General features: G+C 39.0%; 1 protein-coding gene across 2 annotated transcripts in view; it reads right to left on the bottom strand.

Annotated features, from left to right (window-relative positions):
- Positions 1 to 6,353: 6,353 nt before the first annotated feature.
- The window catches only part of MAP3K1 (mitogen-activated protein kinase kinase kinase 1), a 97,114-nt gene continuing 88,441 nt past the window's right edge, over positions 6,354 to 15,026 (bottom strand). For both annotated transcript variants that reach the window (XM_038402825.2, XM_038402823.2), the window contains exons 17-20: positions 13,065 to 13,196; positions 11,877 to 12,019; positions 11,264 to 11,395; positions 6,354 to 9,055 (exon numbers count right to left, since the gene is read on the bottom strand). In XM_038402825.2, the coding sequence (XP_038258753.1) occupies positions 8,906 to 9,055; positions 11,264 to 11,395; positions 11,877 to 12,019; positions 13,065 to 13,196 (557 nt within the window). In that variant the 3' untranslated portion in view covers positions 6,354 to 8,905. The remainder of the gene's footprint in view (positions 9,056 to 11,263; positions 11,396 to 11,876; positions 12,020 to 13,064; positions 13,197 to 15,026) is intronic.

The following is a 15,026-nucleotide window of genomic DNA, read 5'->3' as shown; positions in this document are numbered from 1 at the left end:
CAGGTTTTGTAAAGTGGAGAGTCATAAACAGAGGATAGCCTGGAGGTTACCTGGTTCATTTACCATTGGCTGCCAAAGAACTGTCAGATGGTGGTAGGTTACCAACCAGATCTTGGTTTCAATCAGTGATCTAGAGGGGAGAGAGACAATATCCCATTTTCATTATTTCTCCCACAAAGCCCTCCCCACTTCCCACTTTTGTCAGATCCAAGACTGTCCATCAAGTGATATGACAACAAATAATAAAACCATACATTTAATAGGCCTTTGTTGCAGGTATAGATGGAGGGTGAGACAAACATGAGTTTAGAACATCATCTCCCTTTTGGGACTGTTTGATGATACTGGCTTTTGACTTCTACTCAGATCAGGGAGCTAGTGCATAGTGCTATAACACAATTCAAACTACTCTGAGAAATACCTTAAAAATCATCTTCAATTGCTATTCAAAAATGGCAAAATAATAATGGGCTGGTAGTAACACAAAACTAACAACCCTAAAAATGTGAACACCAACTAGTGCCTCAAACAAACCAATGTGTGTTTCAGGTTTGTCCCAGCAGAGATTGATAGTGTCAATGCCATGAAATATGTTTCCAGGTTTTGAACACATTCAAAAACAACGTATGCTCCAAATCTGGCTGCACCAGATATAGGGCAAGAATGATCTCATCTGGAATGGGTGAAGCATGTTGACAGTTCAAGCCTCCCTGCAGAGAAGTTAGAATGTTACTGCTGGGTATTTATACTGAGTAATTTTTAGAAGCTTTAAAATAAACCTATTAAACTGTAGAAAAAATGAGAGTTATGAAAGATACTCCAAGTATGAAAACATCCCTTACCTCCCTTTTTTCTTTAACATTCTCTTCTTTATTGGTCTAGCTACTAAATGTAACATTTTTTTTTTCAAGAATAGGCTGACATCCCTATCTAAAAGTTGGGGATGATTCCATTACTTCACTCTTCTGGCTCTATCCAAACACATTTGACATCTGTTATATACTAATACAATTTTTCTCTTCAAAATGGAATTGCGCTCAGTTTTTAAAGAGATTTACTTGTAGGGGGAATTCAGGGAAATTCTCCCCCCCATCCCTCTCCGAACCTCTCTAAACTGTTTGCTGGCAGCCTAGCACTAACAATCCAGCACTTCAGGGGAACCAGTTACAAAGCAGCTAAAGTCTGTCATGTGGATGGGACCGTCAACAGTTTTGGAACTTGGGTGTCTCTGGTCAGAGAAAAACCATATTGTAACTGGGTATCCCAAAACCCAACAAAGTTATCCTTGTAGTGTAGACAGAGCATAACTTTCCTGTCCCTGGAACAGATTCTTCTGTATTTCTCTCTCATGTATAGATTTTTCAATGGATTTGCAAAATATGGTCTTGGTCCTGCACTATTAAGGTTAATGGGAGTTTTTCAATCAACTTGAGTGGGAGAAGGATCAAGCCTTATATACCGTGACTATGACACTATTTTTGGTCCACAGCTTCAAAATCTTCATGTGGATTCTCCAATATGTTTCTCAGGAATTTTCTAAATAAATCATTGGTTTTAATTGAATATATGTTTTTCCTTGATACAGATATTTGATTTGAGCATAATTTTATATATATTACAAATCTGCAATAGCTTCCATCCACGTACTGACCCATTCTAATACGGCTTAACTCGTGAGGTATGGGAAGAGCACAGGACATGACAGTACAGCTGCAGATCAGGGTCCTAAAACCATATTAGCACCTTTATAGCCATTTCATATTTAACTGCAGCTCACAGCGTCACATTTTAAAGGCCAGTACTCCACATTTGGGCCTTTGTAGGTGAACTTAATGACTACAGACTCAATTCTACATTCACTCTATTTAAAGGTTTCAGAGTAGCAGCCGTGTTAGTCTGTATTCGCAAAAAGAAAAGGAGTACTTGTGGCACCTTAGAGACTAACAAATTTATTAGAGCATAAGCTTTCGTAATCTACAGCTCACTTCATCGGATGCATTTGGTGGAAAATTAGAGACTAACAAATTTATTAGAGCATAAGCTTTCGTGAGCTACAGCTCACGAAAGCTTATGCTCTAATAAATTTGTTAGTCTCTAAGGTGCCACAAGTACTCCTTTTCTTTTTGCGAATACAGACTAACACGGCTGCTACTCTGAAACCTGTCATTATGCAAGGCACTGAATTTAGCCATATAGAGTGGTTTTTTCCACCAAATGCATCCAATGAAGTGAGCTGTAGCTCACAAAAGCTTATGCTCTAATAAATTTGTTAGTCTCTAATGTGCCACAAGTACTCCTTTTCTTTTTACTCTATTTAAAGGATCACACTTTCCCAATGGGATAGGGTGGGGGTCTAATGATGGAAGTTGGTGTATGCATCTGTGCATATTAGTATTACGGTAGCACTCAAAGGCCCCTCTTTGAATTAAGTGCTGTACAAACAGACAACAGGAAAACATCAAGTACTTTGGACAAATTCTGTAGTTTCTGAAATTACACCCCCAACCAAAGGGAACACATTTGAAAATGAGATGAAATTACATTAGGGATAAACTGGGGAAAGTTCTCATAACTGAGAAGTTTACAGATTTGCCAGTGATCTTAGAAGTCTGTTCATAGTAAACTTAGATTGGTGCTGTGGATGGTAAAAAGAATGGTAGCGAACCTGAATGTGTGCTCAGTTGAGAGTTCAATCCTTGAGGGGGCCATTTAGGGATCTGGGGCAAAAATTGGGGATTGGTCCTGCTTTGAGCAGGGGGTTGGACTAGATGACCTCCTGAGGTGCCTTCCAGCCCTGATATTCTATGATTGTTGAATTTTAATATTGATTTTAACTGAATTCTAATCTTGCCTTGAAAGCATCAGAGACAGATTAGAGTGGTTTCTTAGTGTTTCCTATTTGGAGAAGATGAAAGTAGTAACATGAAACTATCCCTACATTTAGATGTAACTTTTTGCTGTGCGTTTACTCTTTTAGTGATTAGCTGTGCCCAGGGGGACCACATATCACTAAGGCAGTGATCATAAAGCAGAATTGGCTGGTCTTATGCCTTTTGATCACACCTTTATCCAGGCTGTCCTTTGCTATCGTCTCTTCCACAGCAAATGACTACTGTTCCATTCTAATCAGGATACCGACGATTAGTGTGGCTGAAGCAAGGTGCACCCTGCAACCTCCCTTACCCAGAAATGGCAAGCGTCATACCCATAGATGTCCCTTGGCAGAGAGTCTTTTCAAGTGTAAATGTTAAAAAAAATGGACACAAAGAGCTGGTGCTCTGTGTTGTGTAAGAGCGCTGGTCTCAGGATGTAGAGAGGGCAAAAGTAACCTTAGAGCACAGGTGGAGGTCATAGGAATAGGTGGGCCTGAGCTACAAAGTTTGGATCTGGATCTGAATTTCCCTAGGGTCTGCATTGTTTCAATCCAGGACATTTAAAGCAATGGGACCAGGAGAAAAATTTGACTCCAGATTCAGTTCTGAATGTCCTCAAAGTGCTTATAAAATGCCTCTGCCCACCCCTGTATCACACTGATGCTCTCCTCAGTCTTGCATGTCATTCCTGAGAAAGGGGGATTAACCCATCTGGGTGGAGGAAAGTATTATTTTGCTGCCATCTTCTGGACCTTCTATGTAATAACACCCAATCTCCCAGTCTTTAAGCTTTCACAATTATCAAACTTAAAAGCTGAACTCCTAAACTTTAATATACAAATAAAAGTATATTTAAGATACCAAATCAGTAACAAAATATCAGCCTGGACTTATGTCACAGGACATATAAGCCCCCATCACAGTCTGCTGGCCCTGCAGAGGAGATTCCTGACTTAACTGCACCAGGAACAGAGAAACTCAGCAATGACAGAATGTAGCTGGCTTTATTAGGGAAATATTTCTACTTGGTAGGAAACTGAGCTAAGGGAAATTAACTACTCTATTGGGCTAAGCAATTAGGTATGTAAGTTAAACTATTTGAGAGCTGTGTTTTTCCATGGAACTCTGATACCAAGAACCGATATCCAATGAGCATAAAAAGATGTAATTAAAAATAATTGTTTGCTAAATTATAATCCATGAGGACCATTTATCATGAGTGTAGACCTGGCTTGACAGGAATAACTGGACATTCATTTCTGGGGAGATCGCATTAGGGAGGTAAATGGATCAGCAGGCTGGAAACACGTCTGGGCTAATGAAGGGCGAATTTACACTGCACTGCTGTAGCACATCTGGTGAAGATGCTCTGTGCTGCCAGGAAACAGCTCTCCCATTGGCATAATGAAGCCACCTCTCCGAGAGGCAGTAGGTATGTCAGCGGGAGACGCTCTACCACTGACATAGCACTGTGGATACCAGTGCTTAGGTCGCTGTAACTTGTGTAGCTCAGGGAGGTGGCTTATTCTCACCCCATGGCAACATACATTATACCAACCTTTAAGTGGTAGTGTGTAGCCCACAAGCCCCAAGATAGGTAAATGGTCAGTAGGCTTGGAGATAGGATGTCTGTATTAGCTAAGGTCGAGGGGAACACCTAGGGAATCCATTTACAATGGACAAGATAACTGAGAAGTAAGCCTGGAATGTAAGATGAGGAAAAGAGTAAGTTGTGCATGGAGACTGCATGCGGTACAGGAATTGGTTCCTACAAAGTGAGCAAGCCAATCCCAAAACATGTGATGTAATGCATAGTAAATGTAATATAAGGTGTAAATGTATATTAAAGAGTTTGATGCAACTTTAGATGTGCAGTACACCCTATACTTACCGCCCCCCCCATGCTTGAATCTGACAACTCAGTACAACTTTTTGTATGTCAAATAAAGGAACCTGAGTGTCAAACTGTGTTCTCGAAGACCCAAGTGGAAAAGGTCTTGGGGGAGCCCCAACAATGAAAAATACTTTAGGGCAACATCTTTTGCTTAACTAACCCTTCACAAGGAAAAGTTAAACTACTGTTTGCTCATTCACACAGAGCAGAATATAGGTGAATTTTAGACCAGAGGTTTTCTTTAGCAAATGGAGAAATTTAATCATTCATATTGTGTATTGTACATTTATACTTTAAAACAGAGCCTGGAAAATTCTCCCAGTCCTGTGGATTTTAATAGTGCATGTAATAAATCAAATGAGGGAGATAAGATCTCTTTGAATTTAACTATTTAATTCTTGTCTTGTGTAGTTTTTTTTTCTATTCAGACTCCAGTCTATTTTTTTAGACTGTTTTTTCCCATTAATATTGGGGTTTTACTGGTTGAATGGAGGATGGCTGTTGACATGTTCTGTCAGCGAGACAAGTTCTGTCTGCCAGTGTTCCCATGACATCCCTATGGGGAATGTAAATAAATGAATATTTGTACATTCAAAATATGGTTTAGGATATCCCCATCAAATATATTTCAGACAAGTTTAAACTTAAATATTGTATTTGATTTTACTTTAATTTTCACTTTTAAAATAATGAGTTGTTTCTAAGGAACTAACTAAGACAAGCCTTAAGGATACGTATTTTCAGATTACTTGAGTATGAAGAGAAGTTTGACATTACTACTTTAATGCAGAAACAACAAATTTCACTGTAGCTCTAGTAAGCAGAGCTGATTAATTTTCCTTTCACCAGAGACACACCATAATAGCCCAGAACTGATTTACTAATTTCTACTCACCTGATTTGATAATGAAGAGCTTTATTTTTTGTAGTAATACAAACTCATACAAGCACTTTTTAAAGAATTGCTGCCACTCCATTTACATGTACCAGTATAACACCTTAAATGTATCAATATGTAAAATAGTAGCTCAAATTTAGGAGAGTAATTTTATATTTAAAAAACAAAGGAAAAGGGAAAGAAATAATGGAAGAACCTAAATATTTCCCAGTATAAGACCCATAATACAGGCCTTGTTTCATCAAAGCACTTAAGCGTATGCATATATCATATCACTGTATGTAACTCTGCTGAACAGAGATAGAAACACATGGCAAGTGCTTTTATGGATCAGAGTCATGATGAGCAGAGCAGTATTTCAATGATTTTTTTTAAATGATCAGTATAGTCATTGAATCAGATTGAAAAACTTCCTATGTTCGGATATTTTTGAAAATGTAAAGAGTTAAGACAGTCATGGAAAGGTGAGATAAGTGAAAAAGATCAAAGTGATGTTGATTAGCTGGACTGTTCAATTCTTTGTCAAATAGCTGGGAAAAGTATAAGACCCTTTCCTGAGTAGTCTGAAGTCTGTTTGCCTCAGAGCGGCACCAGGTGCTGTGTACAAAATGCCTCTGTGTATAAACAATGAAAATGTGCCAGAAGTGTTTGATTCAAAACAGATACATTATGATAAAGAACAACAACATTTGTTCAAAATCTTTTATTTACTATAAAGACAAAACCACCAAAATAGGTACAAATTATACTATAAAATTGGTTCAATGGGGTAAAAACTTTTAATTAAAATATCTTGATATATTTAAAATAACAAAGAATACAACGAAGCCAAATTTTCTTAACCCAGAGATTTCTATAAAATTTGCTTGCACAGTAAGGTGCTAATAGAAGTTAGCCCTTAAGCCCTGGAAGTCTTAGGAATCAGTCACATAGCAAATATAATTTCATTGTGAACGTGAACTTTGGTAGAAGAAAATCTATAGGACACCTGAGGTAGTAGAAATTGGAATAAACAGCAGTAGACGTTATTTACAACTTAAGTACCAAATAACATTAAGAACACAAAAATAATTACACAATACAATTTTCAGTCCAGCTTTGATCCAAAGAAAATAAGAATATTACATCACATCTGCATTTTAAAAACACCACAATTACCAGCAAGCCGAGGGAAATGCAAACAAACTCAAACAATATGCATTTGGACATCTAGAGGCAGTCTGAGTTTGAAATGTGGTAGGCATGGTGATCTACAAAGTAATACTGATTAGCTGAGGTTCATCAGTGTATACAGTTTACATTTCTGCCAGAAAAAGTACTAATCTGACAACTGATCTTCCAGTACATGAATTGGCAAGAGTGCATCCTTTAAAGCTTGCACATAAGAAAGACTTGGAAACAATCTTATTAGAATAATGAAGAATTCTAAGCGGTTAAAAAAAATGAAAGAAAAAGTCAAGTACAATACAGTTAGAGCTACCAAACTTCACATTTCGGTATTTTTTTGTTTGTTTTTTAACTCTTCAAAGTTTGCCAATCTTCCAAAACAAAGGAATGTAAAATTTCAAAAAGAAATACACATTCACGTCTAATGAAACTGTTTTATTAGCATGAGCACTATCATTCCTGTAAACTTATCTTAAAACTTGTTTTACTTCCAATTTATGTTTTGTGTACATTTTTAATGTACTATATAGCTTATTTAGTTTGTCCTGAGTCTTTGAAAATAACCAATTCGATTTCAGTCCAGCAATTCAACTGGCTTCTGAAGAGTTAAAACTTGAACAGTTATTTTTAAAAAAAATGGATTAAACACAATCAGTACTTGATTTAAAAAGACCCCCCCATCCCCATTAAAAAGCAAAAGAACAGCTGCCGTTTTCCTTCAGAATTGCATGCATCAGAATCTAAAAACCTGTCTTTAAAACTATTAAAAGACCATTAAAAAAAATAAAAAGGAACACCTGTTTAAAAAACCCAAGTTTTGTACTACAGGTGAAATTTTACATCAAATTTTGTCTTAACTTGCTTTTCAAATCCAAGTTTATTTCTTATTAAAATTAAGACTTATTAAAGTAAGGTCATATTTTTAACAGATTTTCAAATTACATAATCAGTTGCTATTGTAAATAGATGATGTATAGCAGAAGGAAAACAGCAGGTAAAACTTAATATCAGTGGTGAACATGAATACAGTTTTGTTGCACAGTAAGAGACTTGAATCCAGAGCCTGGTCCTGGCTCACACTTAAGTCAAAGGCAAAACTCCCACAGACTTTAAAGGGAGCTACGGACAGGGGTCTTCACATGAAACTTGTCTACACAGTTTACCAAAACAAACTGTTACATGAAAATAGGCTCAAAAACTAACATTTAACATGATCTGGGGTTACAAGTTGTTTTTCTGCACAGAAATCTTCCTTTTTTTTAAAAAAAAAAGTACCTGCACTGTGAGAGCCTGAAACTATCAGTAATTTATTCCAGATTTCAAATAAACCTGTATTTCAATCAGCAAGATATTCAGTGATATCTAGTTTGCACCTAGTTCTGAAGATGGTTTGTTTTAAAGATCACCTTTCCCTGAATGTAAAATAAAATGAAAGTCTAGAACCATAACTTCAAAAAGGAAATTATAGGGCCAGCAGTAAATGCACAATGAACCACAGCTGCCAAGTCACATTTTTAAAGAAGGCAGAATATGGTTTTAAAAGTATTCATCCATGTTTGTTTTTAATACTCCACTAAGAGAACATACTTTGTGAAATAAAAGGAACATACACAGAATTTCCTTTTTAGCCAGTGATGAAAAACTGAATGGAATTGCAGAACCCTCTGCTTATGACCACAATGTGAAATGGAACAGTGATTGCAATATTAAAATAGATCCTGAGCCCCTCAGCTGCTAATATTGCTGAAAAAGTGCTCCAAAAGAAAATAAAATCACTTATCTGCTAAATAATCATGCAGATTTAAAGAAAAATGTTTTCTTGTTCACCTTGAGCCAGATCTTTGAAAAGGCACAGTTCACATATTTCTTCACAAGTTATGAAAGGTTGCATACTGAGCTTAGATAAAGATCTCGATTTGTCAGTCACATACTTAGGTAAGGATCCTCCACTGGCCTTAATCCTTGATGTATAATTAAGACCAGTAGAATAATACATGCTGCGGTGCTCAACTGCACTGCAAGATGGGCATTGTTCTATATTCAGTAGCATCTTCATAATTTTTACATAATTAGCTACCAGGTAGTACGGAAGACTGGGTGTTTAAGCAGTTCCCGTGATGGGGGTCTGTCCTGAGGTTGAAGTTCTAAACATCGAAGAGTCACGTCTCTTAAACCAGGAGACAGATGCGAGGGAATTGATGGAGCAGTAGTTGCGCTAGCAATCTACAGATAGAAGCAAAAATGTGTTTAAAAGTTATCAACAGCTTTGTTTTTTTTTTTTGTTTTTGTTTTGTTTTTTTTTTAAACTCCACTAGATGCTGGCTGACTGGACAACTCCTCATTTCCAAAACCAGTTTCTCTACAGATTATGCAAGTGATTAAATTACAGAAAATAACGCTTTGGCCCTGACCTCACTTCGGGATTTTCCTGACCTCAGTTTGCTGTGATGTCTGCTTTCCCAATATTCATGCCCTCTGCTGCTATTCTTAGTCTCAGTTCTCTCCTTGAATCCTCTTATAATTCTGTTTCTAGGACAAGACTCCTTCGTACCCATCAGCTCAAATAACTGGGAAATTCTCCTGCCATGCTTATACCTTATACACATTATTCTGGCACACCACTTATCTGTGTTTAACTGGCATAATGCAAGGAGGTATATGGATCTGGTGAGGATTGGGTATCTGTAGTATACCCTTCCTCACAGTTCCTTGCCAGTGCATTTCAACTGTAACTTCAAAGCAGTACCACTAAGTCTGAAGTGTTGATTCAATCCATAACCTCTCTATATGAATGTCAATTAGGGTTAACTAGGATGATGGTTGTGGTGATGTAGACCCATAGCTATCATTAACTAGACTGAGACCACCAACCAATTCATGTATGCCACTGAACAAGAGAGGTAATATTTGATTACTATTTACCAGGACTTGATTAGAATCTGTGAATGATTACTGTTGTACTGGCTCATATTTTATAGAAGTATTTTATTCTTTCATTCATGCATGTTATTTCTATTAAGATTTTTAGGGGTTTTTTTTAATTGAATAAGATTCTGATTGCCAAAAAAACCGTGATCTAGAGAAAAGGGTTAATATCCTTAATCAATGCTCTGAGATTGCCAGTCCATCAAAATGATGCCTATTTTATTCTAGTCCTCTGAGGCTGGAGATGTGAATGCTAAATATCTATTTTTAGTTAAGGATATTCTTCCCAAATTATAAAATATTAATATACCCCAATTTTATAATTTGTACTATAGTGATATAACAAACAGGAAAATAGGAAACAATGATATATGTCAGTGACATCACTCCTGCTTTGCTCCCCCAACTTATGGGTGTATTCATATCTTAGTATAGTGCTCCTCTCTAGAGCAGAGGTGGGCTAACTACAGCCCCGCAGGCCACATCGGGCCCGCAGGACCCTCCTGCCTGGCCCCTGAGCTCCTGGCCTAGGCGGCTAGCCCCCGGCCTCTCCCCCGCTGTTCCCCCTCCCCCACAGCCTCAGCACGCTGCACCACCAGTGTAATGCTCTGGACGGCCAAGCAGCACAGTTGCAGAGCTATGGCCTGACCCGGTGCTCTGGGTGGCCCAGCTGTAGCGCCGCCAGCCATCAGTGCTCCAGGCAGCGCGGTAAGGGGGCAGGGAGCGTTGGACAGAGGGTAGGGGAGTTGGGGGTGGTGGTGGAGGGTGGGGGTGTGGATAGGGGTCGGGGCGGTCAGAGGGCAGGGGTTCTGGGGGGGCAGTCAGGAAGGAAAGGCGGGGGGTTGGATAGGGCAGAGGGGGCCATCAGGGGTGGTTGGATGGAGCAGGAATTGTTGGATGGGGCAAGGGTCTGGGGGAAAGTCAGGAATGAGAGGGGAGATTGGATGGCGCAGTAGGGGGCAGTCAGGGGTGGGGTGGTGGTGGTCAGGGGACAGGGAGCAGGGTGTGATGGATGGGGTAGGGAGTCCCAGGGGGGCCGTCAGAGGACGGGGGGGTGGGGTGTTGGAGGAGCAGAGTCCCAGGGGAGCCGTCAGGGGGTGAAAAGCGGGGGAGGTCAGATAGGAGGCAGGGACTGGGCCATGCCTGGCTGTTTGGGGAGACACAGCCTCCCCTAACTGGGCCTCCACACAATTTTGGAAGCCCGATGTGGCCCTCAGGCCAAAAGTCTGCCCGCCCCTGCTCTAGAGGCTATTCTTGGGTATGAATAATTTTTCAAAAAAACCCAGAGGAAATTGTAGCTAGAATGTAGCAGTTTTACATTTGCATGTACATTTGCATTTTACATGTAGCATTTGTAATAAAAACCCTTATATAAAAAGGAAGCATTGTAATTATTCTTCACTGTGTACCTTATTTCTTCCTAAAATCTACACTGTTATACATGAAATCAAGCACTGAAGTGCCAATATTTGCTTAACTTATTTACAATACAACAAGGTATCTCACCTTAAATATCAAAGCAAGGTGATTGGAGTGCTTCTCAGCATTCCAAGGTGGTTTAGCACAAGCCATTTCTATAATAGCACAGCCAACGCTCCATACATCACAGCTCCTTCCATATTGCTGGCCCCGCAGTACCTACAAAAGGAAGGTATATCAGGGCTTAATCTAATTAATTCCATGCCACTAACACTACACATGCATTGTTCTATACACACAGAAGCCAAATCAAGAGCATTTTAAATACAATTTTGGGTTAAGTGAGTTAACAAGGGTGAAAATATTGACAAGTTTTATCCATGTGTCAAGTACAAGAACAACAATTAAAGGGCCTGGTCAAACAAAAAATTAGCGTGCTGTAACTAAGAATGCTCAGTGTCCATTTGCATGAAGGAACAATGTGTCAAGATGTGCTCCATCTCAGAGTAACTGGAGCAACCATCTGGGAAGGGAAAATACCAAGATAGCAACAAAACAAATAATTCCAATTTTTTATGACAACAAGTTTATATGAAGCTCTGCTTCACTTATGGATACTGTTACCATTTGGCTCAATTAATTATTTGCACAAAGCTCTACCACACATCCCCCCCAAACATTTTTCAAAGTGGCTTCTTACCTCTGGTGCCATAAATGCAATAGTTCCCAACAACTGTCCCTGAAACTCTCCAGCACCAGTTCCCTTGGATGCCAACCTGGCTGCAGCTCCAAAATCAGCAATTCTTAATCTATGACCTGTGCTGTCAATTAGCAAATTGGCACCTGTCAACAGCATAACAAAAACACTGCTAGTTGGCTTTCTGTCAAAAACACGAGATACTTATCTGTATTAAAAGAGTACTAAGGGTCTGACGAACCCATGAAAGCAAGGAGATGAGGAGCTAAGAACAGAATACTGCCCAGAACTGTCTAATAGTGGGTGATCTGTCTCCATTATGCTTAGATAACATAACACAGTGGCCTGAGAATATGAGAGAGAAAAGATTTTGAGAAGCAGTATGAAGCCTCAGAACTGGGGAAAATGTAAGAGTAGAAAGCAGAGTACAGCCCTGGAAGATGCTGGTGACTAGAACTTAGTGAAGGCATTATACAGCTATCTATACAAGATCTCCTATAAACCTTACATCCTTCTATCTGAATGTAAGTGGCTCACATCCACTTGAAAATAACTCCGGAAAGAGGGGGCCAAAGAAAGCATCCCTTGAAATTTTCTCCTATCTTACATGTGAATATAAACTGCCACAGTAAGTGTGAAATCAGAGACTTGGGTGTTCCTACTGGATCTTTAATGGATAGTTACAGCAACATCAGTTGTAAGCAAAATTCCATAAGTTTGGAGGTTTTCCTTATAAGAATCAAAATTTTGGATGTTCATCTGAATCCCTTACACCTATAAAATTAAGCTGAGACCAAGAGCTCAAATACTAAGATGCCTCGGGGCCAAATAAATATCTAGAAAACCAACTGGTGACCAATAATGAAAAATTAAGAGAAAAGCTATCTGAACATTTCTAAACCTTCAAAAAGGTTTGAGTTTGGTTTGGTTTGATTTGCTTATGTTTGCTGAACCAGTTTGCTCATCCCTAAATCAACCTTTTGCATCAGCACCTTTCTCCAGTAAGGAGCTATATGTCTCTAAGCACTATATGAATGTTTAGATGCAGTTTAGTAGCTTCAAGGTTCCTAAATGCAACTGGGCAAATCAAGCATAGATCTCATCTCCAATAAGAGAGAGACAGATAATAACTGCCCTCAAACAAAGCTTTCTGAATTCTAATAATTAGACAACACAATCAAGATTTCTTACCTTTGACATCCCTGTGGATAATCTGATTCTCATGGAGGTAAGAAAGGCCACGCAGCAGTTGTTCTGTGTAGTTAACAACAACTGATTCTTTGAAGGCTCCATATTTACTTAGCAAATGAGCAACTGATCCCCCTGGAAGATGAATTGTTTATATTTTTTATCCAATATTTATACTCATGATAAGCATTAGGTAGCTTTGGCTGCCATAATTGGACTAATTTTTTCTATGATTTTATTGGACACTAGTAACTCAATTTTTCAAAAATGTGTGATGCATTATATAAGCAAAGAAATCTACCATGAGCACAACCGTGTAGTTTCCAACTGCTGCTCAGCACACATTTTAAAACTATTTGTCTTAAATATCCCTTTAAAAAGAAAAACTGAAAAGCCTTATAAAAGTTATTGTTCTGTTGCTGATGGAAAGTAACCTACCGATATTCATTCAATTTACTGTTCCAAGTTTCTCAAGAAGAGCAACAGTTTTAAAATATCGTGATTGTAAATGGAGATGTTAGAACACAAACAAGCCTAGACCGTAACTTTCTCTTTTTCTTACCATTTATATATCTGTATTTAAATATTTAATATGCAACAATTACATTTTTTAAAATTTAACAGGAAAAAAAAGCAAAAAAGCAATTTTTCTATCATTTTTGTTTTCTAAAGACAATATTTGCATGTCTCAAGTGTTCCTCTATCTACTCTTGATAACTACTACTCCTGGGGAAGTTCTGCACCACTGTGAATGTGCAGAATTTATGCATCCCACAGAATTTTATTTTTTTCCTGCAGAAAACATTCTGCCCCAGAAGTGTTGCAGTTCTACCTTTCGCTCACCAGAGGCCACTGTGGCGCCAGAGCAGACAACAGCATGATGCAACAGGCTGTTCTGGTGCCACAGCGGCCTCTGGTGGGCAAAAGGTGGAACTATACCACTCGCAGGGCAGAATGTATTTTCTGTGGGGGGAAAAAATTGTATGTGTGTGCAGTGGCAAAGAATTTCCCCAGAAGTAGAAGTTCATCATAGCACCTGGCCCGTGAAGCCAAGTTAGGACAGAGCGGGGCACATGGGACTGCTGGGGAGGTGTCATAGACGGGGGTTCAGATGGCTAGTGTGGCAGACAGACTGAGCCTGGGATCAGAAGCTAGCCGGGTCACAGTGTTGATCCAGGGGCTGAACGGGAGTGGAGACAGGGGAGGGGGGCTGCAGGGACACATGGAGAAAGGGAGGAGGAGGCTGGAGGGACCCATCAAGATGGGGCAGCAGGGACGGGCAGATGTGACTGACTGAATGGGAGAGACTTGGGATCAGCCAGGTCTGTATGGAGGAGGCACCCCACCTCCCTAACAATCCTGCCCCTCCCCCCCTCAAAAAAACCACCCTGTTCTGTACTTCCTCCAACCACACCCTAAAACTCTCCAGGTTCACTCCAGGCTCCTTCCCTCTCCCTCAGCTCCTCCATTATCCTTGACACTCCCAAGCCTCTGCACTGCTTCTGACAGGTGCAGGAAATACAGTTATGTATTGTAATTTAAATGAATTATTCAAAGTTCTGTATTAATATGCCTAGTAAGGAATCCATTTGTCAAAAAAAATTACCAGAATCTTTTTTTGGTTTGTATTGTTATAGATATACTTGCTGATAGATATTTTGAAATAAATTACCAAAATAATTGAAACTGGCATGATTATAGTGTGTTATTTTAACAAATAAAATATGCAGAATTTTAAAATACTGTGCACAGAATTTTTAATTTTTTGTCACAGAATTCCCCCAGGAGTATAATATTACCTGTTCATAAGTAAAATGTGAGAACCATTCCTGACATTATCTATACCATATATTACTTTTTCATGAAAATCAGACTTTTTAAGATTTGAGAGCTCTTCTTCTCTTGCATTTTTTTCCACTCTGCTGGTGTTTCAGGAAAGTGTTTTCTGTGCCATTACATTCAGTG

This window comes from Dermochelys coriacea, chromosome 5, assembly GCF_009764565.3.
Source record: "Dermochelys coriacea isolate rDerCor1 chromosome 5, rDerCor1.pri.v4, whole genome shotgun sequence".
NCBI classification, from domain to species: Eukaryota; Metazoa; Chordata; order Testudines; family Dermochelyidae; genus Dermochelys; species Dermochelys coriacea.
The sequence above is the reverse complement of the archived record's forward strand: the minus strand, read 5'-3'. Positions and strand labels throughout refer to the sequence as shown.